This window comes from Cebus imitator, unplaced genomic scaffold (assembly GCF_001604975.1).
Source record: "Cebus imitator isolate Cc_AM_T3 unplaced genomic scaffold, Cebus_imitator-1.0 Scaffold60, whole genome shotgun sequence".
NCBI classification, from domain to species: Eukaryota; Metazoa; Chordata; class Mammalia; order Primates; family Cebidae; genus Cebus; species Cebus imitator.
Window position 1 is genome coordinate 1,827,139 of NW_016107375.1, and position 27,974 is coordinate 1,855,112.

The 27,974-nt window shown below is 45.6% G+C and overlaps 1 protein-coding gene across 1 annotated transcript in view; it reads left to right on the forward strand.

Moving 5' to 3' along the window:
• Positions 1 to 27,974, forward strand: part of MYO5B (myosin VB) — a 398,063-nt gene that overhangs the window by 322,783 nt on the left and 47,306 nt on the right. The window contains exons 22-27 of the mRNA XM_017529641.2: positions 2,834 to 3,067; positions 16,331 to 16,415; positions 17,678 to 17,826; positions 18,990 to 19,109; positions 21,039 to 21,179; positions 24,849 to 24,914. Of these exons, the coding sequence (XP_017385130.1) occupies positions 2,834 to 3,067; positions 16,331 to 16,415; positions 17,678 to 17,826; positions 18,990 to 19,109; positions 21,039 to 21,179; positions 24,849 to 24,914 (795 nt within the window). The remainder of the gene's footprint in view (positions 1 to 2,833; positions 3,068 to 16,330; positions 16,416 to 17,677; positions 17,827 to 18,989; positions 19,110 to 21,038; positions 21,180 to 24,848; positions 24,915 to 27,974) is intronic.

Sequence of the window (27,974 nt, forward strand, 5' to 3'; positions counted from 1 at the left end):
TAAGCTTACTAGAAAATTGTTTTTCTTCAGTAATTAACCTTGGATTAATGTAATGTTTTTACTTTATAAATGTAATATTTTTAACTTTTGGCTCTTTTGTAATGCTTAGCTTAAAACACAAATGTACAACTGTACAAAAATATTTTCTTTCTTGATATTCTGTAAGCCTTTTTCCATTTTTGAAATTTATTTTGGGGATACCTTATTCTTCATGATGTGCTTATTTCACATTGCATATCTATCAAAACATCTTATGTACTCCATAAATATGCACACCTATTATATACCCAGAAAAATTAAAAATAATTTTATTTTTTAGTTTTTTTGTTAAAAACTAAGACACAGACACATGCATTAGCCTAATCCTACACAAGGTCAAGACTGCCTTCCATCTCCATATCTTGTTCCACTGGAAGGTATTTAGGGCAGTAATGTGGCAGGGAGGGTTTCTGGGGTCTTCAAGGGGTGGGTGCCCCATGCCCTGCCCTCTGCCAGGTTTGGCTGCACAACCATGACACCTATAGGTGCAAGGATGAGCCTTTTGGGGTCTGCCTTTCTGAAGTTAAATGTCCAGAACACAAAACACACCTCCATGGGCCCCTAGTGACCATATCTGGATGCCCACGACAAGACATAAGGAGCTCCCCACCCACACCCCAGACAGCCAGAGACTCAGGCATCTCTCCAGGGTTCTCCATAGGGAATCTGAACAATGAAGATAGCTGATGTTTACTGAGCCCCTAGCAAAGTACTTTCTGTCTCTAATCCCACCCTCTGAGGTAGGAGTTACTGTTACATCCCTGCTTTGCACATGAAGACACAGCACAGAAATGTTGGATGACTAGGTCAGATATACACAGCTGATCAAGGATAGAGCTGGAATCTGAGCACAGGTCTGTCCAGCTCCAGCCACTCGACTCCCTGACATGCCTGAGCCAAGTCTCAGACAGTGTCAAGATCAATGCAGCTGGGCCTCCTGGATATCATACTGCACATTAGAGCGCTGGGGTGCCATATTTGTCAATAGCAAGATAGGATGTCCCTCCTGCCACCATGTGTGCTTCTCTTCATGCCCCAACAAGCTCTACCTAGAGACCCCCTGCCCAGTTATCCTCCTGCTCCTAGCATCTGACCCAGGCTGTTCCATCTAGTGAGAGCAGCTGGGCTGAACCTCATGTCCAGCCCAGAGCAGAGAAGTCAGAGGGTGGCTAGTCCAGCGTGTGTTCCTGCCCTGTGCCCCACTGCCCCGTGTAGAGATCCTCACCCTCCAGTGGAGACCCAGACTGGAGTGGATAATACAGACACACATTGGGTTTGGTTTTTTGTTTGTTTGTTTGTTTTGAGTTGGAGTTTCTCTTCATTGCCCAGGCTGGGGTGTAATGGCGCAATCTTGGCTCACTGCAAACTCTGTCTCCCGGGTTCAAGCGTTTCTCCTGCCTCAGCCTCCTGAGTAGCCGGGACTGCAGGCGGCCACCACCACACCCAGCTAACTTTTGTATTTTTAGTAGAGATGAGGTTTCACCGTGTTGGCTAGACTGGTCTCAAACTCTGACCTCAGGTGATCCGTCCGCCTCAGCCCACCAAAGTGCTGGGATTATAGGCATGAGCCACCACAGCCGGCCGGGTTTTTAAATAGAATCTGATTGATTGGGTTTCTTCTTTGTGATGCCTTAGAGCAAAGCTGACAGGCAGACCAGGCTTGAAAATGTGTCAGGTTGTAACCGGGAGATTCCCACAGAGTGCTGGGGGGTGGGTAGTGTGTCTCATTCTGTTGGTTGGTGCAGAAAATGGACTGCTGGCTTGTGCATTGATGTGCTGGTCACAGCCACAAGGCCCCACAGCATATGTGGCATTTTACTGGGTCCCAGAGATTTTCTTTTGCTGCTCCTCACTGCTTTCTGTGAAGTTTAGTTTCTTATGTGAATTCATCATTGATTCCTGATGCTTCAGCTTACCAGTGTTTTGGCCGCTAGCTCTATTCTGCCTGGTGGTCCTATGGAGCAGAGCAATGAAGAATAATCAATGATCTCTGTTGCCTGCTTGGTGATTTGGAGAACCCTATTTCTTCCTCTCCACTTTCCCCACTGACCACTGTCAGCTGATGCTCCCAACTCTTGTGGTGCTGATTTCTGCCCATAATTTACAGTAGCACTTGATATCAGCACTAGCTTCTTAGGGCTCTGGGCATGGAGGATTCTTCACACCTGTTTGTTGCCTGAGTGGGCTGGAATTAGGTACCCCATCTGCAGAAGCATGGTGTGGGCAGGATAGGGCAGGGCATCAGTTCCCTGAAGTTATGGCTGACAGGTGGTGAGGGAGATTCCAAGGCCCCATGGAGAGCCTCCTTGGAATAAGGGATGCTGAAGGGGTCCTTTGTCTCAGAGCCAGCGATTAGGTTGCAGTTCTTTGTGCTGGCGAGTCCACAGGCAGGAGGGATCTGTATGAAAGGGAAACCTAAAAAATGAAGGCTGAGACCCAGGGAGCCAGCCTCATTGTTCCTGCAACTTAAAAATAAGGTGTAGGATCCGCCCAGCCAGACATAGAGCCACGGACTAGCAGGCAGCTTCCAGCTCTGCACAGGCTCACGAAAGCTCCTTGAACTCTTTGAATGTCAGTGTTGCTGTTCTGTGTTTTCCTCTATTTCTGTAGGTTCACAGTAGTGTTTTGTTAGGAAGATGCCAGGCAAGCAATTGAGCGTGCAGTGATTGTGAAACTTAATCTCACCTTAGAAGTTCCTTTTTTGATTGCCTCCCTGCTTTTTTCCTGGTAAAATAACCCTTTCCCCCCCAACCCCTTCTTCTCCCTTCTCCTTGTTTGCTGATGTTCTCCACAGAACAAAGAGTTCAAGACATTGTCAGAGCAGCTGTCCATGACCACGTCCACATATACCATGGAGGTGGAACGGCTGAAGAAGGAGCTGGAGCACTACCAGCAGAGCCCAGGTGAGGACAGCAGCCCGAGGCTGCAGGAGGAGGTGGAGAGCCTGCGCACAGAGCTGCAGAGGGCCCACTCAGAGCGCAAGATCCTGGAAGATGCCCACAGCAGGGAAAAGGATGAGCTGAGGAAGGTATGCTCGGGCCAGAGGGGCAGGCACTGGCAAGCAGAGTGGGTGGGCACATGGAGCCACCCCTCAGAGACCACTGCTGCTTTAAGTAGTAAAACTGCCATGGACTTGGGCTTGTGTCCACGGACTGACCATTCATTTTGTGTCTAGACAGAAAGTGGCATGCTTTGGAGAAACCCACACAAGCATGACTGTGCTTCTGCTGTTAGCTGAACACTGTGGCATCCCCTGGGAGGGGCACATAGTATCTGCCTGCCAGCATTGTTTTTATGGTCTAGAGTTAGGCTCAGGGCTGGCTCTGTGGCCTGTATCCTTGCCAAGAAAGCCATGACAGAGGCTGGGGCTGCTCTTGATGTTGCCTGCAGGGGTGGGGCAGCCTCTGAGCACCCCTGCCGATGATGCATCATTGTGCTTTAGCGGATGTGCCTCACCTTTGAACACTGAAAGTCTCAGCCTGTCATACCCACTCTGATGGGCTTATTTCTTACACCATGAAGTAGAACCTCCTGAGCTTTGCCCCAACCCTGAACACCAGGGCACAGAGATTCCCTGTTCCACTGCCAAGGTAACTGTTCCAGCCAGGGAAGTCCCAAGGGCCCCTGGAGAGCCCCCTACAGGCTTGGGTCATTGGTGTTCTGCCTTCCACCTGCCACCCCCATCTCTACAAGCCACAGGGAAAATAGCATGTTGCTCACTTATTCAATGTCTGTCCATCAGTGGGGAGTCACAGTGGGTGGGAATCTAAGAGGGAGAGATGCAGTGTTCAGGGTGTTGGAGTAACATTTTCAAAACTGGGACAGGCTGGATGCTGCTGCAGGAAGAGCCCTGGGGTAGACAGGGGAGTTCCCAGACTCCCATCCCCGCTCTGACATTCCCAAGGATGTGCAGAAAGCCTCACCGGTCTTAATTCCCTCATCTGTGTGTATATTTGTAAAAGTCGGTTCAGATCATCTCCAAGCCCCCTTCTGGACTTGCACCTGGCCACCTCCATGAGATTGTGTTTAGCTCCCGGAAGGAACAGAGGCCCTCATCCCTATGTGGGAGTCTTTCTCTCTTCTATTTCCCACTGTCTTTCCTGGCCTGAGCCCTCACACACATCTGAGGAACATGCAGACACCTGTGGAGGTGAGAGCCTACAGTGCCGGCATGGGCCGGGCTTGCATAGATCTTCCCATCTTGGGCATCAGCACCATCAGCTCCTGCCCTCACCCAGACCCCAGGGATCTCCAGGGGCCAGAGGTGGGATTTAGATGTGGGAATTAGGGAAAAAAGAAAGTCAGATGCAGGCTTCCCATAAAAGGCCACCCTCCTCATGTGTTGCTTTGAGGCACCATGAGACCCTCTGCCCAGACAAGTCACCTGCCAGCCTGCCCACCTCAAGGAATAAAGTGGATTCCTTCTTTAGGATAAGGCATGTGTTGCTTGGAAACACTGTTAAATGTGGCTACAGGCCTGTAACCTACAAATCCACACTGGAATTCTGAAATTCCACACTTATGGTTTGTCTAACCTTGGGAGCAGATGAATGGGATGGTAATCTTTCTATGTGAATAAAAACCAGAAGGTGAGATCTAAAGCCAGAAAGAAAGGATCAAGAATAGAACTAGAACTCCAGAGATTAGTGATCCTGGGAGAAAGGAACATCCCCCTCATGTGTGCCCCAGACAGATCAGACACCTGCAAAGTCTGTTTACCCAGCAGATCCGCAAAATCAGGTCTCACATATCTCTGCCCCAACAGATAGCACTTGACTCATCAGCTCCCCAGCCCCTGGCCCTGCTTCCCACTAAAAATGCTGCAACTTGGAGACTTCAGCACTCTAAAAACCCAAGTCTCCATCAGAAGGAGTGCATGTGTAATATGAAAACCTTTGCTGGAAGAGCAAAACAGAAGCAGACTCCCTCCTCCTCTCCTTAAAAAAAAATTGCTACTCTTCCCTAGCAATAATATACTGGCCTAGGTCTTAAAGAAAATTAGAACTTGGAATTGGTAACAAAACATTAAGGATGCTGCAAGGAGGGGAGTGCTAGTAGAAGACTAGTGCAAAAGCCCCTTCCCTACCCCAATGTAAGCAAATCCGAACTTAGTAACACTCAGAAACCGACAGGAGATGACTCATGAAGTGGCATGTCCACCTCTTTCCTGGAAAAGAAAAAGCGGAAGCAAACATTCTTTAGGATCTTCAGAATCTTTTTGTGGTGGTAGTTGGGGGTAGGTAGACAAACTGGCTGGCTTTTTTTGTTTTGTCTTCTGCACCTCCTCAGGGTATAGTATTTATCCAAGGCACTGTGTCACTCTCAATAAATGCTGAGTCATCAAACAATCGGTTTCCTCCTGGGCTTGAGCCGGAGCCTGCTCTGCGTTGAGCGAGATTGATGAGACCAGCCAAGCACAGTGAGGGGCCGACTGCTGGTAGACGTTTAATTAATGAGTTTGATATTTCCATCAGCAAAGTCAGGGAGTGTTGTATTGGATCTGCTATCCTGGAAAACTCTGGGCTTGCCATCTCTGACGATATTAATTGGCAGGCCATGTGGCTGCTCTGCCTTGTTCTGTCTCCCTGGGGGCAGGAATTCATCTCTGTGTCCACAGAGCACAGAGCAGCCCTGTTGCATAAGTGAGGTAACATCTTTCCTACTAATGGTTTCCGTTGTTTTGGCGCCTCCACGGGGTGGTCCACACCCAAGCCCTTAGCCTCCTTCCCTTTTAGCCTGTGGAATGTGTACATTTCATTCTTTTTGAAAGCTTCAGTGAGCCCTATGCTGGCTGCTTTTGTACAGCTGTGCTGTTTTCCATGGCCACTCTGTTTGGTGAAAGAGAGGCACTCCCCCAGGGCTGCCCTAGGCACAGAGGTGATAACTTATTATTCAGAATCTGCTCTGAAGGCTGCTCAGTGGGACCAGACAAAGGGCTGGCTTGGTGCAGGGCTGTGGTGGGTGAGGAGGAGCCACCCACAGCCAGGTGCCTGGCTCTGAGTGGGCGTCCCTGGTCCTTGTGAGAGATGACTAGCAGGCCCCCAGGCACTGAGCATTCGGACTTAGTGGGGCTGGGTTGTGCATTGTCCCAGGACATCAGTCACAGAACCACTAGCCACTAGTTGGTTGCCTTGCGCAGTTCCAGTTATAAAGGTTTTGATTTTTCCAAATAGAGGTAGAAAGATCTGGCTTGGAGAATGGGGACTCTCACAGCAGAGTGTGTTGAGCCTTCTCCCCAAAGGCACAGAGCAGAACTACTTTCACCAACTAAGAGGGAGTTGTGCTCTCAGCAGCACCAGGACTCATGGTTCATGTGGAGGCTGAGGGTTATTAGGAAGCAGACCCTGACCCATCGCTGGAAGGACAGTGTCTCGCTGCAGAAAGCACAGAAGTTCATGGTCCTTCATTCAGCAGGTGTTTGAATGCCAGTATGTGTTAGATCCTGTTCTACACACTGGGGCAAAAGGTGAATGGTTTTTGAAAAAGCCCTTCTCATTCTTAAGGAGCTTAAACGTGTGGGGATGGGGGAAGAAAGTACAGACAGGAATCGAACACGAATTACCCTCCACAGGCTGTAAACAACAATGAAGCAGAGTAAAGGCGATGGAGGGCGACCTGTGGGGGCCTGAGGGGTGCGGTTTCACTTTTGATGGCCAGAGCAGGTCTCTCTGAGAAGACACCTGAGTGAGGGGAGAGGATAAACCAAGGCGATTTGGGGGAACAGGTGACAGGTATAGCACAGATGCACAGGCCTTGGGGCAGGAAGAGCCCGGGTGGGTGTGAGGACCAACGCGGTGCACCCTGGGCTCAGATGGAGTGAGGAGATGAATACTGGGAGCACGACTGCAATCAGGAAGGATCTTCTGACTTCAAGGGCAGCCCTGGTCCATGAAACCTCCAGAGACATGAGCAACCCTGTCCCAGGCACTTCAGCTTCTGTGAGCTTAGGGGTGGGAGAGGAATTAAAACACATCTGCAGGACCATTTCGAAGATATTTTAGCCAATCGTTTCAAAGTTGACTTACGATCCAAAGGAGGTTGATTTTCAACTTTTGCTTTCATAACTCACCTAGTTTAAAAAACAAATTCATACGGTGCTTTCTTAGAAGAACATTCTCAGAGAATGGTCAAATAAACACTTCTAGAGTTTGGAGAATTAAAGGTGTTGTCCCTACCTAGGGCTGTGCCTGTAAATTTCTATGATGTGGTAACTGCACAGCGGCAAGGACAGATGGCAGATGAGGCTTTTCTGATCGGCATTGTCCAACCAGTCTTCCCATGTTAGCTTCTAGAAACCATGCACTGGCTCTTCCTACAGTACTAATATCCCACTTAAAAATATAAGACAGAACGAATCCCATAGCTACATTTGTATCCCCAAAGACAAACTAGTAAAGGCAATTCTTTAGCATATAGCTGGGACATTTGTTTAATTTAAAAGGGACTATATCAACCTCATAGTTACAGGATTCCCCTCCAGTGTTGGTTCTGATAAGCTGTCCCAAATAAGCTTGTAGAAGAAACACTTTGAGCAATATTGCCTGCAAGAGCTAAGACTAACCACTCCCCCCACTCCAAAAAAAAAAAGGAGCTGCCAAATGGTGTTGAATAAGGCTGAAACCTAAGGTGTTATTTATCATGCTCAGGGGATTCTGCTGCCTGTTTTGTGTTATTAAAGCATCTCTCACTGCACCCAGCAGCCCTGACAGTCACAAAGGTGGGGGGGGAGGGGGGTGGTGAATTTGGCTGCAAAAGTTTGTTACCTGCTGTGTCTGCCAACAGCTGTGTTAGCTGGCTGGGAAGACTGGGGGTGGCTGGTACCTAGAGAAATATAATTCAGAAAGCATTGTCTCACCTCCCTGGGGGGTGGAGCTGAGTGTGGGATTGGTCCTTTCCTGCTGTTCATGAAAGATCAGGAACATGGGCCTACCTCCAAAATTGTTTAGGTGAGCAAGAAAAACGAATCCCCCTGATGCCACTTTAATACATGGATTAAAATAACAAAGCCAAGTCAGAGACCCGCATTCATGAATCAAAGCCTCAGATTCTTCCCTCAGATGGAGGGAAGAAACGAGGCTCAAAAACAATAGGAGGTATGGGTGGCATACACACTGTTAACCACGGCTCTCCCAGACTGTAGTCTTGGCTCAGGTTTTAGATCATAGGTTGTCGCAAGGAAGTTACATGTTCTTAGGTGGCATTCATAGGACTGGAGATTTCAGGACCCACTTGGTGATGATGTCATACACTCTGTGCTAGTCGATGGCACATTCTATTTTAGAGGAGTATTGACTGTGTGCAGGATGCTCAAAGAATGGCGAGGGGTCTTGGTCTTCCCAGGTCACCTGCTGCTCTGTGAGCCATCTGGATATTAGGAGGATGTTAAGGGAAAGCAAAGTTTTGCTCCGTGGTAAGTTCTGGTTACTTCACAGCCACCTGTAAAACCTGCCAGTAGTTGGCTAATTCAGAGGGCACAGCCTTGTTCCCGGCAGGGTGGGGCAGAACCCCTGCCTTCCTAACTGTGACATAGATCATGCTTCCTTGCACCACTCTAGGCTTTATTTTGTAGGGTAGTTTCTCCTGTTGGGTTGTTTTCTGTTTGATTTTGCTTGTATGTCTAGAAAAGTGAAATCTGTTTTGATCATTTGCCAAGCTAATTTAAAGGTGCTCATAAAGTCAATGAGTGGTGAAGTGCTTCTAGTAATAGCAAATTAGATGCACTGGAAGAGTGTTTTTCCCACATTGCACACGCTTCCTAAATGGAATTATTTGATTAAACAAGCTCATGTATTCTAGATATTTTAGTCAATTATAAACACATTTATTAAAAAAAAAAAATTTTTAAAGGATCCCTTATTTGTGACTGAGGGAATGCAGGCTCCTTAACTTGGTCTGCAGGGCACTTCTATTCATTGATAAGCTCTGAGGTGCTGGCAGTGGCCTGGGTTCTGAGGATGTGACAGCCCAGTGGTCCTCTTGGTCCATATTGAGGACTCTGGTCCAGGCTGAGCAGGCATGTGCATGAGGAAGTGTTGCTGTCCCGTGGGCTCCGGAGAGACGTGCAGGCCCCATTGGAGCAGGATACTGAGCTTGGGGGCACCCCCACCAACCCACCAACCCACGTGGTGTAGGAAGGTTTCCCAGGAGAATGATGGTCAAGAGCTAATAAGAAGAAGAAATTAACCATTAAAGGATTGATAAGACAGAGCCTGGCAGAAGAAACAGTGAAATGTTCAGGCAGAAGCTGGAGGGCAGGAAGAGGCTGGGGAGAGGAGCTGGGTCCACCCAAGTCAAGTTAGGAGAATAAGAGGAGTTCAGTGTTTCCTTAGGATAAAGGAAGAGAAGCCATTCACGAGCTGATTCTCACTGCCTCTACCTACCCAGCCGTGACTTTTTTCAGTTCTCCTGTTTTGGCAATGTAGAACTCTTCACATTTCCAAACCCGTGCCCTTCCTCCTTCCAGACCTTTCGGCTGCTTGTTCTTTCCACCTAGAATGGCCCTCCCCTCAGCTGCCTGAGACATCCCACTTCTGGGCCTAATCCAGATGACCCCCGCCTCTTGTGAAGACTTCATGGACTCTGAGGCTACCTCCTTTTCCTTCTAAATCACCTTATTGTAATGGTTCTCAATCAGGGGTGATTTTGCCATCAGAGGACATATGGAAGTGCCTGGAGACATTCTGGTTTTTCACAAACTGAAGGTGGGAGGAGGGTGTGTGATAGATACTGGCATCTAATGGGTAGAAGCCAGGGATGCCGCCGAACACCCAGCCATGCACAGGACAGTCCCCCACTCCCCTAAGAGAGAATTATCCAGCCCAGAATGTTGACAGTGTCAAGGCTGAAAATCTTTGCTTTATAGGAAGCTGCTACAACCCTTATTGGTATCATTACTGTGTATGCACCTGTCCCTCACCCCTGCCGGGCTGCACACTCTCTGAGGGCAGCTACCATATTAGACTGTTCTTGCGTTACTATAAAGAAACACCTGTGGCTACATAACTTATAAGTAAACAATGTTTAATTGGCTCACAGTTCTGTAGGCTGTATAGGAAGTGTAGTGCTGGCATCTGTCCCAATGAGGGCCTCAGGGAGCTTCCAGTCATGGCAGAAGGTGAAGGGGGAGCAGGCATCATATGATGAGAATGGGAGCAAGAGAGATTGGGGAGGTGCCACACACTTTTAAACAACCAGATCTCATGTGAACTCAGTCAGAACTCATCCCTCACCAAGGGAGTGGTGCTACAGCATTCATGGGGCATCCACCCCCATGACCCAGTCACCTCCCACCAGGCCCGATCTCCAACACCAGGAATCACATTTCAACATGAGATTTGGAGGGAGTGAACGTCCAAACCATATCAGCTACCATGAGTCAGTCTGTCTCATTTGGCATCCCCTAGTCCTGGCAAGGCTCCTGGTACAGAGAGGTGTATCAGGAAATGTGTGATGGATGAGTGACAGCCTTGCCCTGTGTCATACCGTAGGCCAGAACTAGGCTTGGTGAGTGGGTGCCTATATGGATAAAACATCGCCACTCTCGGTGCTTTTTCTTCTGTACCTTGCCCTCATCACCAAGTCACATTTTAGCCTCTGAAGACATACAACATCTGTTGCATTAATTATTATAGGCAATACATTGCCAAAGAATAACAACTTGGTATGACTAGTTTGATGCTTATACATTTTTATCAGCTTTATCTGATTTGACCTCCTGTGGGGAGGAAAGCCACCCCCTTTGCCTGACTCTCCATACCAAGAGTCCCTGACTATGCTTATCATTTACTTGTGGGATGAGGAGTTCTGCTGGATATAAAGACATAAGACCAGCAGCTCACAACCTCTAGAGCCTCAGAATTACCTGGATGACTTTTGAAAATACTCTCATCAGAGCCTCCTCCTTGTAAATCATGGAAACCCATCCACAGATAAACGGATGAAACAAACTGAGTCTGCTCCAATTGAGGGGAAAGAAAAATTGGAAAACTCCTTGAAATTTGAAGGAGTTCTAGACCATTAAGCATGCTGGCTGGGCACCAGTGGCTCATACCTATAAACCCAGCACTTTGGGAGGCCAAATCACTTGAGCTCAAGAGTTGCAGACCAGCCTGGCCAACAAGATGAAATTCCATCTCTACAAACAATACGAAAATTAGCCAGGTGTGTTGGCATGCACATGTAGTCCCAGCCACTCAGGAGGCTGAGGTGGGAGGATTATCTGAGCACGGGGAAGTCAAGGCTGCAGTGAGTTGAGATCTCACGACTGCACTCCAGGTTGGGTAACAGGATGAGACCTTGTCTTAAAAAAAAAAAAAAAGTATTGATACAGTGCTTAGAGCTTTTTGCAAGCGCTTGATAGTATTGTGTATCTTAATTTTCTATATGGGGCCTTAAGAGACAAACCTAATGTAAGGCCACTACAGCTCCATCAGCAGCTCCCCAGAGTGGCTGAGGTACCTGTAAGCGAGAGTTGCCACCATTTGAGTTCCTGGGATGGGGTGAGCTAGTGACCTCAATCCTGTGCTCCAGCCTGTTGCCATTTTTTCCTGCCCCTTTATACGTGATGCTGAGGGTGGGGTAGCTGCTCCCTTAACCCATCTCTGGGTGCCTTGAGCTTAATTTAAAACTAGGAGAGGAAGGAAAGATAGCATTTAAGCATTGTACCCAGTTGAAATTCAAACCTCATGCAGGCTTCTGCTGGCTTAGTCCACATTCCTAGAGTTGCCTTTCTTGGTTTTAGTGCCATAAAGTCTAGAAGAGTTGGGAAGGTGATTCTCTGATGGGGGTGCAGGTGAGTCCTCGGGTCTGTATGGTCATCTGTCCTCCACTCCACGTGGTCATCTTCTAGGTTGCAATCCCAGTAGTCACCAGTGAGTCCCTCTGCCACTGCACACATGCTAGTCGTTATGTGTTGTGGTACTGTACTGAGGATGTCACTTTTTGAGACTCTTTCTACACAGGTTGAGATGAGTCCTCCAGAAGATGACTGGATCCCATGACTTGGGCTAGAAAGGGGGAGGTGGTTCCTTGTGTCAGTCAGTGCAGCCTTGCTCGTCATATTGGAGAGGCTGGCCGCTCAGACCAAAACCTAGAAGCCTTCTTACTACTCAACTTTTTATCTTTTGCCACACCTAGCACAGTGTGCAATGCTTAATAGAATGCTTTGTTTGTGGAATGATTTTCTAAACAGCTTTATTGAATATAATTCACATACTATTCAGTTCTCCCATTTAGAGTATATATTTCATTGGTTTTTAAAATATATTCAGAGTTTTGCCACCATCACCACAGTCTGATTTTAGAAAATTTTCATCACCACAAAAAGGAATTCTGTATCCATTAGCAAGCATACCCATTTGCCCAGTTCTCCACCCTCGCTCCAGGCAACCTCAAATCTACTTTCTGTCTAGATATTTGTTTGTTCTGGACGTTTCATATAAACGGAGTCATGCAATATGTGATATTTTGTGACTGGCTTCTTTTGCTTAGCATAATGCTTTCAAGAGCTATCCATGTCATAGCATGGATCAGTACTTTATTCCTTTCTATTAACATAATATTTCATTGCGTGGATATACTATATTCATTGGTTGATGGATATGTGGGTTGTTTTCACTTTTTGGCTCTTATGAATAATGCTGCTACAAACATTTGTGTACAAGGTTTTGTGTGGACTAGGTTTTCATTTCTCTTGGGTATGTGCCTAGGAGTGGAATTGCTGGGTCACATGGCAACTCTATGTTACACCTTTTGAGGAACTGCCAGAATGTTTTCCAGATCGGCTGCATCATTTTACATTCCCACCAGCAGTGTATGAGGGTTCTGATTTCTTCATATTCTCACCAACACTTGATATTGTCTGTCTTTATTATAGCCATCCTAGTAAGTGTGAACTGGTATCTTATTGTGGCTTTGATTTGTATTTCCCTAATAAGATATTGAGTGCCTTTTATATGTTTATTGTCCATTTGTATATCTTTTTTGGAGAAATGTCTATTTCAGTTCTTTGCCTCATTTTTTAAATTGGGTTGTCTCTTAGTTGAGTTGCAAGTGATTTTTATATATTCATGCTACAAGTCATGTGTCTCAGGAGTCCCCAGGCACCCAGCCACAGACCAGTACTGGTCTTTAGCCCATTAGGAACCAGGTTGCACAGCAGGAGGTGAGTTGTTGGCACGCAAAGCTTCATCTGTATTTACAGCCACTCCCCATAGCTCACATTACTGCCTGAGCTCTGCCTCCTGTCAAATCAACCATGGCATTAGATTCTCAGCACAAACCCTTGTTGTGACTACATGTGTGAGGGACCTAGGTTACACACTCCTTATGAGAATCTAATACCTGATGATCTGCCACTGTCTCCCATCACCCCCAGATGGGACCATCTAGTTGCAGGAAAACAAGCTCAGGGTTCCCGCTGATTCTGCATTATGGTGAGTTATATAATGATTTCATTACGTATTCCAATGTAATAATAATAGAAATAAAGTGCATAATAAATGTAAATTGTTTGAATCATCCTGAAACTATTCCCCCCGACCCTGGTCCGTGGAAAAATTGTCTTCCATCAAACTCATGTCTGGTGCCAAAAAAGGCTGGGGACCACTGGTATATCAGATATGTGATTTGAAAATACATTTTCCCATTCTGTGGGTTGCTCTTCCACTTTCTTGATGGTTTGAAGTGTAAAAACTTAAAATTTTGATGAAGTTGAATTTATTTTTAGTTTGGTTCCTTGAGCTTTTGGCATTGTATTTAAGAAAACCCTGCCTAATCCAAAGGTCACAAAGATTTGTTGCTGTTTTCTTCTGAGAGTTTTATAGTTTTAGCTCCTACATTTAAGTCTTTAATGCATTTTGAGTTAACTTTTGTATATTGCAAGGTAGTGGTCCAGCTTTATTCTTTTCCCTGTAGATAACCATTTGTCCCAGCACCTTTAATTAAAAGACTATTCTTTTCCTCATTGAATTGTTTTGGCACCCTTGTCAAAAATCAAGTGACTGTCAATGTGAAAGTTAATTCTGTTTCATTGATCGGTATGTCTGTCTTTATGCCAGTAACGCACTATCTTTATTACTTTGTCTTCTAGTAAGTTTTAAAATTTTAAACTGTGATTCTTCCAACTTTGTTCATCTTTTTCAAGATTGTTTTGGGTATTCTGGATCCCTAGATATTACATATTAATTTCAGGACCAGCTCATGAATTTCTGCAGAGAAGCTATGCAGAATCTTCATAAGGATGACATTGAATCTGTAGATGAATTTGAGGAGTGTTGCCATCTTAAAAAGTGTTTTGGTCTATTATCTCAGGATGTCCTTCCATTTATTAAGATCTTCTTTAATTTCTTTCAATAATGTTTTTTTGTTTACCATGTATGAATTTTATACTTGTTAAATTTATTCCTAAGTATTTTTATGCCATTATAGTGGGATAGTTTTCTTAATTTATTTTTCAGATTGTTCATTGCAAATATATAGAAATATAATTGAGTTTTATATATTGAAGTTGGACCCTGCAATCTGAACTCATTTATTAGTTCTAATAGTTTTTAAATGAATTTCTTAGGATTTTCTATATACAAGATTGTGTCATCTGCAGACAGAGGTAGTTTTGCTTCTTCCTTTTCATTCTGGATGCTTCGGTACAATGCTGAATAGAAGTGGCGAGAGCAGACACCCTTGTCTTCCTGAACTTAGGGGAAACGCATGCAGTCTTTCACCATAAAGTGCGGCATTAGCTATAGATTTTTTATCAGGTTGAGGATGTTTGCTTCTATTTATAGTTTGAGTGTTTTTATCATAACCATTTGCTAGTATTTCATTGAGAATTTTTCAGTCTATATTCATAAGAGATACTGGGCTATAGTTTCAGATTTTTTGTGATGTGTTTAGTTTTCGTATCAGAGTAATACTGGCCTCATAGAATGGAATTGGGAAGCGTTCCCTCTTCTAATTTTTGGAAGAATTTGTAAAGAGTAGATACTGTTTAAATTTTTGGCAAGTGGTGGAATGATTTTGAAGTATGTATTTCCATTTCATGCCCAGTAAGAGTAATGTAGAACCATCTACATTTATCAGTCAGCTGCCCTATGCAGTGCCTGCTGCTTGGTGCTTCACATGTGTCATCTCATTGAATACTGAAAAACCCTGTGAAGTGGGTTTCCATTTTATAGAGGAGGAGACAGGTTTATAGAGCCCAGGGTCTGTGTGGCTATGAAACATGTTGTCTTTGCCATATATCACCCTTAGGATGTGCTCACAAGAGATCATTCTGTGGGTAATGGTGATGGATCAGCCAACCTTGGGGGAACGGAGATCTCAAGTCTGTAATCCTGAATTTTGAGGGGGCACTGGCATGTGTTATTCGTTCTCTCCCTGCCTGTTTTTGCCTTGCTCAACTATGTCCTCATATATGTCAAAAAGGCAGGGATGTGATTTTAGTAGGGAAAATTACTTGATGGCCTCCTGCAGAAGGAATCTCCAGGGGTTCCAAGTACAAAGGTGAATCAATTGCAATTTAGCCTCCATGTTATAAAAGACCCTTTTCCCCCCTCCTCTATACCAACTAATGATTTCAGATTCTCTTAGAACACAGTTGAATGTTTACTTTTTAAAAATCCATACAAATTATTGCTCCAGTAATAAATAGCAAAACTTAAAAATCTTGCTTTGCATTTTTAATTCTTATTCGTCTTTGAGTAGACCACAATTTTTCTTTAATTAATAGTTTTTCTTTTCTGCCTTTTTTTTTCTGGTAATAGTCACCTTATTTTGATTTTCTTTGTCAGCATCATCTGAAGTCCAACACTAGATTGGACAGTTGAATGTCAATAGCAAGTCATCACGTCTTTCCCAGAATTTGAATTATCCTGGTCCAATAAGACAGGTAAAGCAAGTGGGATGAAGACCAGAGATAATTTGTTCATTGTGAGCTTTTGGCCTTCCTAAGACTCAGATTTGAGAGCTCAAATTTCAGTACTACAGGCAAACAAATACAAAAACATGAAAGCCTGTTACCTTTGTAAGTTCCTCAACAAGGCATGTGAGCTTGGGATAGACTTTTCATGGTGCTTTTATGGACATTAGGTGACCAAAAATAGTACAGAGCTCATCTGTCTTGTCTTAATGGGATTTTTCTTTCAGTACACAATTTTTCCTTGAAAACAAAAGAAGCTTTGACCAAATCAGTTTTCTCCTTTATACCTATCCAGTTATAATCCAAATCCCACAAGAGAAGCCTCTCCTCTTTCCAGCATCATGAGACATTTTTTCCACTGCTGCTCTCTTCCAGCGAGTTGCAGACCTGGAGCAAGAAAATGCTCTCTTGAAAGATGAGAAAGAACAGCTCAACAACCAAATCCTGGGCCAGTCTAAAGGTAAGTACCAAAACACCTGAGTTTTATTCGGGGTTTTAATCTCTTTCCCACACTGATTTCCCCCTGGCAAGCATGTATTTAGACCAGAGGCTACAGAGGGGAAAGAATTTTAATAGAGGCAGATGAAAAAAGAATAATGACCTTTAAGATCCTACTAAGACCTTCGGCCTCAAGAGTCTAAAAAGGTGAGACGTGCGTAATGAGCAGTGTGCTACGTGGGACTTGGAGTCAGGGAGGCCTGCACTCGATGTCTGACTGCCGTGTGCTTCTGTGCAGCCTTGAGCAGGTCTTCAGTTTGTTCATCTGCTACATGGATATAAAGGTTTAGACATCAGGGGGCTGATCGGAGAAACGAGGAAGAGGCTGCACGTGAAGTGCTTAGGAGGGTGCATGACACGCAGTGAGTGCTCAGGAGCTGTCGTCATCACTGGGTTTCACACATGTCTTTCATATCCACCCACCCATCATGGTTCCTTCTACCCAGTGGGTCATCTGTTAATGTTTGCTAAAGAAAGGGTCCTGAATCAGATCCCAGGTCAGCCTACCAGCTCCTGGGCTGCCATCAGTCCCCATGTACGACTCAGCTATGGAGGAGCAAAGAGTCCACAGACCCCAGTTTCTGCTGCGACTCAGAGTGATCTTGAGTAAACCCCCTTCTCCAATCCTCAGGTTCCTCATTCATGTCACAAGAGAATGGAACCACACGACCTCACAGCCCCACCCAATGTCACATCTTTTTGAAAACATAAACTGTTTTTAAATCTCCTTTTAAAACACTTTTCTGTCCATTAATGTGAATGATAAGTTTTGGCAGAGGAGCAGCCCATCCTTGTCTGTTTGCCTTCCCTCCTTTCAGCCCAGTCTCCTTTAATCTCCCTGCATTCCAAAAACTGAAAGATCAGGACTAGGAAAAGAAGTGTGGAATAAGCCTTGGTTCTTCCGGGAATGCTGCCAGCAGTTGCTGTGACAGTTGGCAGAAGAGAGGCTGGGGGAATCAACTGAGGGAATTCTCACCTACGCTGACAACTTCTCTCTCCCCATTCCCTGAGAACAGCCTCTTTCTCTCCCTGTCTGAATACTAAGCCAGAGTAATGAGCCTCACCTTTGCTCTGCAGTAGGTGAGGAGCATAACAAATTCATCAAAAGCCTCTGATGAGCTTGTCAGGGGCAGTCTCTTAACAAGAGATTAATCAGAAAGCTTGAGTCAATACATGTGAGGCAGTCCATCCAGAAAAACTGCAGCTTAGCGTGTTGCTTTCCAGATGAATTTGCCCAGAATTCTGTGAAGGAAAACCTCCTGATGAAGAAAGAGCTGGAGGAGGAGCGATCCCGGTACCAGAACCTTGTGAAGGAATATTCACAGTTGGAGCAGAGATACGACAACCTTCGGGATGAGATGAGCATCATAAAGGCAAGCGGAGTGCTTCTGCTGTGCCGTGGCATGGGTCCCCTGGCTCCTGTCTGGCTTTCAACCCCCTGATCTCAGGCACTGCCTTCTGATATGGGATGTTCGGTCCATGTGTTGTATGCGCAATGCTTGCCATTACTGCAGGGAGGCAAAAGTAGCTGGGCTGGGTGATCCATCTCTGCGGACAGCTCCTTTTCCAACTTCAGGATCTTGTGAAGACCTCAGTTATGAGTTTAAGGAACATTCCACCCAAGTGTGTTATCTTTCCTGTTTCCTGTGATGGGAAGATTCCTGTGTGGAAACAGCAATGGGGTGTGGGAGTTCTCAGCTTCATTAGCGTGTGTGTGGCAGAGAGACCTACAGGGCCTATATATTTTACAGACCCACAGGGCCTATAAAATATCATAAAATTGTCTCTATGTATACTGCAACTCATCAGATCAGTAGGCACAATCCAGCATTCCTGGACACAATCTGTCTCCTAATCTGATGAGATGCAGTATACATAGAGACAATTTTATTGTATTTTAGGATCTGTCATTCTTTTTCACCCCATGTAAACATTTCCTCCAGAAATGAGTATTCAAACAAGATGGAGTAAGTTAATTGCATAGAAGCCAGGAAGAAAAGCTAAATAGGAACATCCTTAGAAGTCTAAAATTGTCCTGCCAAGCTCAGTTTTCACACTGAAAGCCAAATCAGATGCAGGAAAAAAAAGTATTTTTAAATGAACAGTATAAATGGTAAGCTATTTTTAATATGCTGCTATTTTCCTAAAATTTAGGGAGTGCAGGTTGAGGGGAGGGTCCATTCTGGGCAGATGTGGAACATTCTTTTCAAGGGGGAGGTGGGTAATGTGACTGCCTTTATGTGTGTCAAAAGCAAGACTGGGAGTGAAATGTTTTTTTAGGAATTCTCAGAGAAATTGGCTCAAGTGTGAGGAATTTGCATTTCATTAAGCGATGAAAAGTAGATTGCTACAGTAAGAACCATAGGTGAAATGTTTCGTAGGACTAGCTCTATTTAGCCATCATTCTGAGAAGCAATGATGCCTATTCTTGTTGACAAATGAGGCAGAAGGATAACTCTAGGGCCTGCCACCATGAGAAGTAAGTTCTTATGAACATTAGCTTCTAATGAACTATCACATTTTTCTCATTGAACAGCAAACTCCAGGTCATAGACGGAACCCATCAAACCAAAGTAGCTTAGAATCTGACTCCAATTACCCCTCCATCTCCACATCTGAGATTGGAGACACTGAGGATGCCCTCCAGCAGGTGGAGGTGAGTGATGTGGGCTCTTCGCTGCTGTCCTCCTCCCGAGGGAGCGTGTGTTTTCTCTGTGGAGCTGCCCAAGAGAGATTTGCTATTCTACTGGTGGTGACCAGAGTGCCCAGGGGCTAATTCTTGAGAGCAGGATCACTTGGATTCCAGTGGGTTTAGAGGCAGTTCTCTGGAATTAATATTTACTGCCCACAGCAATATGTTATTGTTCACCTTACGCCCTATCCAGAAAGGAGAGAGGACCTCTGATTCCTCTTGAAAAACCAAGAAACTGATACAGAGAGGTGAAATAGTTGGTTTAAGAAGAAACGGCTAAGTCATCAAAATAGACACAATTTATCATTCCCACTTAGTATCACAGTGCATATAGTAATATCTATAAATACACAAGAAAATTGCCCTCCTCACTTAGAAGCTGAATAAAACTCAGAACAACAAATATTTGGAATGAAAGTATGCTGGGTGACTGTATCTTTGTTGGTAATAGCCTCTTAGAGTCAGTCACTAAATGTACCACACAGTGGACTGTGTAGTCTGTGTGTAATTTTGTCAAAGGTACAAAAGATAACATTTTTCCTCTGGCATTTGAAAAGAAAACCACAGGCATGTGTGCATGTGCACCTGCATACACACAAACACACACACACACACCCCACCTTATAAAGCCTGTGGAGATAGACATGGAGGAGAGACAGAAGAAAAACAAATGGGTTTGGAGCATATCTTTTGCAGGCTCTGCTGGTCAGTGCTAGAAAAACAGTGGTGACTAAGCTAGAGAAGTCCTGCCCTCAGGAAGCTCGTTTGACAGAGAGCTGGACAATAAGCAGTTAGGGAGGAAACATGGTATAACCGCAGGTACTGCCAAGTGCTATAAAGAAAAATAAAAGACCACAAGTGATAGAATGCTGGAGCAGAGGGTGGAGGGAGAGGAGGAGGTCCGATCTCCAGGACTAAAGCTCTCCTATCTGTTGTGTAGTTCGTCGTGGCTTGCTGGCTGCTGGGCGCCATGAGTAAGCCTTGCATGAGTGCTGGCTTGAGGCGCTTGGTTGTGCATTGCAGTCTTCTAAGTCTGGCCCCCTGGAGGCTTCAGTCAGTCTCAACTCCAGGCTTATTACCCCAGCGTTTGTATGTCTGACTATCTACATGTAGACATGAGCATTGTCACCACTGGGTTTATGTTCTTCAAGGACGCCAAGACTGGTCCAGTGCCAGTTAGACATGAAGCACTCATTAAATCCTGGTGGAACCAAATTCTGTTCTCTCACATGTACATACATGTGCTTAAAAATCCATGTGGATGTGTTCATACACATTACCCATTCACAGGCAGATACACATGTTTGTATACCCCTGTCCCCATGCATTAGAGTCCTGGAGGGCAAACCCAGGCACGAATCCAAAAGGAACAAAATCTGGGAAATAGATGCTTTAAGATCTGTTGGATAAATAGGTTCCACGGCAAAGCAAGCACCGATTCCGTTTCAAGGTGCAATCGAGTGTTGGTTGACAGCGCATTCCGGTGATTGGTAACCACGCCGATTCTTCACCAGGAAGCGTTATGTCCCAAGTTTTGTAGTTTCTCTGCTGTGAGACCATTTTCCAAAAGTGAGCTCTTTTAACTCCCAAAGAAAATGCCTGTGTTTTCATCCATTTGTTCTTGGAATATATGATTGGTCATTTTAAGTGGCTCACACAAGAGGAATATAAATGGCTGAGATGTTATCTGGACAGAAAAGGAGCCTGGAACACCAACTCTGATATGAGAAATGCTAGTTGGTTGTCATTGGCTTTGTATTTGAGATGCAAATTGATGTTTTGGAGGAGAGGGGAGACAGATGGCTGATCGAGAGGGAGGCAGTGAGGTGCTGTGTGTTCCCTTAAGGCGTATATTTAGGGAAACCATTTTTCTGCGCCTGTCTTCCTTTGAAGGAAATCGGCCTGGAGAAGGCAGCCATGGACATGACGGTCTTCCTGAAGCTGCAGAAGAGAGTACGGGAGCTGGAGCAGGAGAGGAAGAAGCTGCAAGTGCAGTTGGAGAAGAGAGAACAGCAGGACAGCAAGAAAGTCCAGGTAGGTGAGGGGCTGCAGTGCTCTTATGGTGCTGGGATGAGAGAACAATGCAGCTCATGCCCCCAGGGCTCACATGGCAGGTGTAACCACATGTGATCATGCTCCTGCCAAGTCTCAGAGGGCTCCTTATTATTGCATTGGAGTCAGGCTGAGTCTTCTTTGAGCACCCCTACTCCACCCAGCTGAACAGGATTTCAGTTGGCGAAGCTGGGGGGAAGTCTGTGGCATCATCACCTACTTGCAAGGAGGGGAGCTCTCTGCCAGGAGGACCAGGGTGTGTAATATGAGTATAAATACAGCAGAAGTCAAATGTTCGCAGAGATATTGCCCTTCCATACCTGGGATCTGGCAGGGGCTTGGGTTCAGCCTTTATGGGTCAGAGGCAGACCTAGTGAGTGTCACTCATCCTCCTCTCCCGTGGCTACACCCTTGCCTTGGTTTGGATTATCAGCAGCCTCTTGGGTCTAGAAAGGATGTTGTTTGAAATCTTAGTAGCCCCAAAAGCAGGCCGGGCGTGGTGGCTCACACCTGTAATCCCAGCACTTTGGGAGGTTGCAGCAGGCAAATCACGAGGTCAGGAGTTCGAGACCAGCTTGACCAACATGGTGAAACCCTGTCCCTACTACAAATACAAAAATTAGCTGGGCGTGATGGTGTGCGCCTGTAATCCCAGCTACTCAGGAGGCTGAGGCAAGAGAATCACTTGAACCTGGGAGGCAGAGGTTGCAGCGAGCCGAGATTGTGCCACTGCACTCCAGCCTGGGTGACAGAGTGAGACTCCGTCTCAAAAAAAAAAAAAGGAAAAAGCCCCAAAAGCAATCGTTCCATCCGAAGGACCTAGTGGGCACCTATGTTGCACTCAGAACAATGCCAGTGCCAGGCATGTAGTAGCTACACAAAATGTTCATTAATGTAAGAGAAATCCCCATTGAGGAAGTTAAAATCTAGTTTGGGAGAACCAGATGTAACACTGATGAAAAGTAAAAAATAGCATTGGTAGCACTTAAGTAAATGCAAAGTTGAGTGTGAACAGGTTGGTGCTTTAGGAGTAGAGAACCCATTGAATATAGCAGTGCTGAGAAGGAAAGAACCATTTATTTCTTTGAAGATAGAAGAACCAATTCTAAAGGGCACAAGGCCAGTTTTGCCGTGGGTTATATCATCAGCTGACCTCATAGTGGGCTTGAAAAAGGCCTTTTGTATGTTCTCAGGCCGAATTATTAATTGTGGAATTTGACACCTACCCCATGTTCTCAGTCCCCACCCCTTCCACCTCTGTGCCCAGTCATTTTTTGCAACACCTGTGTTCCCTTTGCAATCAAGTGTGATGCTGATTCTGATCTATATTGCCAGCAAATTCTTATGTGTGCATGTGTGTATGTATTTTTCCCCTGAGCAGTAAATGGGGAGGTAAATCTTGCTGATGGGTTTAAATCTCTCAGATGGATTTGATTCAGAATGGAAAGTAAAAAGATTAGGTTTCTAAATGCCTCATTCAATTAGAAGGAAAGCTGCCTGATAGGCAAGTGCAAATCAAACCTCTGAAAAGCTGCACAGATGACATCAGACAGTGCCTGACATACAAGTTCTTGGCCTATCCAGCTGTACCTAAAGATTCATTCTCCAGGCTCCCATTGCAGACATGCCAGTGAATTTTGGAATCTTGGCTTTAGAACTTCTCTTGATTCCAGATAAAAAAGGATATCTTTTTTTCCTCCAAAATAATCACTGAACAATAGTTAGAACTCTAGGCTTAGGCCGTAGCTCTGTTGTGTATATTAAGGGTCTCTCTTTAGGGAGAATGGCCTTGTTTCTGACCGTTTAAGGAAGGAAAGGCAGGATTGGGTTGGGGGTGGATGTGGGATCCCTCTACAGCACCCTGAAATGGAGCTTTTGAAGGTCAAGTTTTGGATTCGCTGTTGGTTCAAAGAGGGATCTTGAGCTACCTGGGTCTTCATTCTGTGGAGAGATGGCTCAGGTCTCAGCCTCAGAGAGAGGCCACATACTGAGTGAAGAACAGCAGGGAAGCCCATTGAATGTACCATCGGTATGGGAGTGACTGAGCTGCCATGAGGGTGGGGCCTCTATGACAGTCTGTGGTCAGTGCATTTGACCTCCCACCCAGCCACCTCCCTTTCTTAAGCCTGACAAAGTCACCTTGGCCAATAGGGGGATTCCTATGGGCTGCCCACTTAAAAACATGACTGCCAGCCCATCTTAATAGAGCCCTTTGAGTCTGAGTAGGCGATCTCCACTTCTGAGAATCCAACGCACTCAGCATTATCCGTGGACACTTGGCAAATCCATGCTACATAAAACACAAGTGCAGATCTCTCACCGGGGCAGCAGGTTGAATCCGAACCCTGGACAGCCACCGCCTCCTGTACCACTGGTGTTGGTGGAGGCAAAACAGACCCTGGTACCTTGGAGATGTTTTACCCCCAGGTGGCAGGGCTGGAAACAGTGCAGTATGTGTCGGCATCCTTCAACCCGGAGGAGTACAGGAGATGCTGAGATCCTGTTCCTGTCTCCAAGCCTGAGGCACACTAGTCCATCCACAGTGGGAGGACTTAATGTTCCTGGCTAGCACTGTAGGTAATCTCATTAAGTGCTCTGTTCATTTTTACCTCCAAAAATCCATCTTATTCAGGGACCATCATCCCCTACTTGAAATTACTCCTAGTAGTTAACCATTTATGAAGCTGTTTCTACCCCTTCTCACTGGCAATCCAAGTCTAATATTAGCTAAATAACTGTAGGAATCATTGTCTCAGCTGAATCCTAGTGAGCTGTTACTCCAGACATTGCCATAGACAAGCACTGGCTTTGAAGTTCTGATGTCAGAGCATGTTGCGTATTGTGGGCCAGCTCTCTTGCTACCTGCGGCAGTGTCATGGAGGAAGCAGCTCTCTGCAAGGTGCTTAGAGTTTAGTTGGGAAACACACATTGGGAGCTCTTCTTCCTTATAGACTGAAACAGAGACGCAGTTTTACAGTGTGTTAGCTTCCTAAGGCTGCTGAAACAAAACACCGCAACGTGGATGACAAAACAACGATTTATTGTCTCCGAGTTCTGGAGGCCAAAGTCAGAAATCCAGGTGTTGACACCCCGTGTTCTCTTGAAGGCGCTGGGGAGGTTTTGCTTCATGCCTTTCTCTCAGCTTCCCGTGTTTCTGGCCATCCTGCTGTTCCCTGCCTGGCAGCTGCGCGGCTCCAGCCCCACCTCTGCCTCACATGGCCCTCTTCCCTGTACCTTTCTACTGGGTTAGTGCCCACCCTAATGACCCTAGCTTAACTTGATTACATTTGCAAAGACGCTATTTGCAAATAAGGTCATATTCCCAGTTTCTGGGGTAAAGACTTCGGCATCTCTCTTGGGCACAATTCAAGCCGTAACACAGTACTGTATGTAGTCAACCTACAAGTGCCTGTGGGGACCGTGTGAATGAAGGTAGGGGTGGGAACAGGAGGGAGGTGTTAATGGAGAACTTCATGCTGGCTGGAGCACTGAGCTGTACTTTGAAGGTGGGAAGGAAGTGAATTTGTGGAGGGTTGGGGTGTTGGATATTCACTCATAGGCAGAATGAGCAAGTTCAACCTCAGTCAGAAACACCTCTGTGGAATATCTTGCTCAAGGTCCACACTTACCTTTGTCTCTCTATCTGTGCAGGCGGAACCACCACAGACTGACGTAGATTTGGACCCGGATGCAGATCTGGCCTACAATAGTCTGAAGGTAAGACTCTTGGGGGACAAGCTTCCTGGAATTCTCACCTGGCGGAGGGCAGATGACAAAGCTGGGCATCAGGAAATTGGGCCCTGAGCCCCAGTCTGCTAACAAGGAGAGCCATAAGCAGGTAGTTTCCCCTTTCCATGCTGTCATTTATTCACCTTTGGAATGAAGGAAAGTTTGTATCTACTGTAGGAATGAGAATAAATATATTACCTACTCAACACAATTACAGTTAAAATATGGCCACTAAAAATCACTTAGAAAATAATCAAGGCTTGCATGGGCAGATGTAGGGCAGAGGGACCTGCCGGTGCATCTCCTGCCGGCATGGGGAGACAGCGCGGCAGAACAGTGAGCAGGCCCCCATGGCAGGGAGAAGTGCACGAAAAAGGGGCTTCAGGATAGGCCCAACCCATTCCCATCCTCAAAAACAGGATGATGTGGGAATTTATCTTGTCTTCCAGTCACTTACAGAACTACAAATAACTCTGGCTGGTTGGTCCGAAGGTAGTGAGTTATCTCAATAGATTTTTCAGTCTGTTACAGATCAAACTCCTTGTTCTGTTCCCTCCCCCGTCTTACTGTTGCACTTGACTTGTCAAAAAATAAATAACTCTGATAACAGCTACATTGCCCAGGAGAGCAGCTTTGAATCATTCCTATGGCTTATTTCCAATTTCTTAAAGTGTAGTAAAATACACAAAAAAATTTACCATCGTAATTAACTCTTTTTAAGTGTACAGTTCAGTGGCATTAATACATTCGGAATGTTACGCTAGCATCTCACCGCCATCTGTCTCCATAACTCTTTTCATCTTTTGAAACTGAAATTCTGTACCCATTAACAACTCCCCATTTCCTCCTCCCCCAAACTCTGGCAACCACGAGTATACTTTCAGTGTCTGCATTAGACAACTCTAGGTTCTGCACATAAGTAGAATTGTATTTTGTAACAGGCTTATTTCACTTAACATTATGTCCTGAGGTTCATCTATATCATTGCATGTGTCAGTCTTCTTTTAAGGCTGCTTCCCATTGTGTGTATATGGACCACACTTTGCTTTTCCATTTGTTTCTTGGTTGAATGCTGACCCTGGACAGCCACAGCCTCCTGCACCACTGATACATTTTTCTACGTAATTTCTTTGTAAACATGATTTCCATGGTTGATTAAAATTGTGTGGCATGACCAGGTGCAGTGGCTCACGCCTATAATTGGGAAGCCAAGGCGGGTAGATCTTGAGGTCAGGAGATCGAGACCATCCTGACTAATAAGGTGAAACCCCATCTCTACTAAAAATACAAAAAATTAGCTGGGCTTGGTGGCCCGCACCTGTAGTCCCAGCTACTCAGGAGGCTAAGGCAGGAGAATGGCTTGAACCCAGGAGGCGGAGGTTGCAATGAGTCGAGATCGTGCCACTGCACTCCAGCCTGGGTGACAGAGTAAGACTCCATCTCTATGATTATCACAATTATCCATTCTCTAATTGATGAATATATTCTCATGTTTTGCTATTATAAATAATCCTGTGATTAAATGAGGCTTTTTTTGAGAGAGAGAACTGGACTGTCCATAAGTATTTTATTAAAATTCCTCAGAATTTTGAAACAAGCCATATCCATTACTGTTTACTGTGGCTAGATTTGTAAGACAGAGCCATTTTCACAACTTTAGCCTAGTTTTATGGAACACGGATCCATTGTACTGGTTTTAAATCTTACAAAGTTACAGAACGGCGGTATAGTGTTGACTATATATAGAATGTCAATGATCCCTTATTCAAAACTGCACTGCCTCCAGCAGTAATGCTCATCCCGTGTGAAATATCTGCCTTGCAGTGATCATCCTCATAGGGTGCTCTCCAGGTATGTACCGACGTTTAAGAAACAGACACCCAAACTCTCTATAGAAAGGTTTCCTGCCCAGTCCAATATCCAGCTAACCTAGAAGCTTGCAGTCCTTGGGCTGCAGAGCTAACCGGACCCAGAGGCAGGAAATCTAAAGTGCGTGGTGTGCAGTGCCCAGCCTCAGCACACTCTCCCACGGCGGCTTCACCCCACACATGCACATATCCTCCCAAAGCTTAATTCTTCACCAACATACTGATCCATCTCTGGACCCTGATTCCAACTGCTCGCTGCTCTGTAGGGAATGCAGCTGAACACATCTGAACCCTGAAACCCCATCTTGTCTCAATAGATGACACACATGTCACCCAAGCATCTAGACTTTGTTCCCTCTCATCTCCCACATCCAAGCAGTCTCCAGGTCTTGACAATTCCACCTCCTAAATCTCATTCACATCTCCCTCTGCTCCCTGCCATGGGCCATGCTGTGTTGTATTCCAGCCAGGTGCCCCACCTCCCCGTGGAAACCAGGGAAACCCTTCTGAAGCCCTGCAATGACCATCTTGCTGCTTTTCCTGGATCCAGCTCCCATCCCTGGGTTTTGGCAGCTCTCCCTAATGATCTGACTCTCAACTGCATCTCTTGAGCGCTGCCCCCTCTGCTCTGCCTTCTGCAGACTGCTTTCCCCAGCAGGTCCTGCTTGTTCTCCTCTGAGGCCTTTGTACCTGGAAGCCTCTTGCCTGCCTTTTTCACATAGCTAGCTGCTCCTGTCCTTTAGCTGTCAGACTTGTTATCTCCCCCGGGTCCTACCCTCCAGACTCAGTGATGGCGTTCTTCTGTTTTCCCTGGTGACTCTGGATTCACTCGTGTCATGGTGTGTTTCAGGCTGCAGTGCCATGATCTGTACTTTAGTGTAATTGATAGCTTCTAAGCAGGTGTTGTGCCTGCAGCATCTACCACACTCCCTGGCCTGAAGAAGGCAGATGATGGAGATTGGTGGGAGGGAGGATAACAGAATGGGAATTCTCCAACTGGAATGGCATGGCGTTTGGGTGCATCAAAAATATGTCTTTCACAAAAGTTCATCTGTTTCCAGTTATATGAGGCAGCTAGAAGGGTCAAACTCAGAGACAGAAAGTTGAATGACGGTTGCAGCAGATGAGGTGTGGGAATGGGGAGTTAGTGTTTAATGGGGACAGAGCTTTAGCTGGGAAG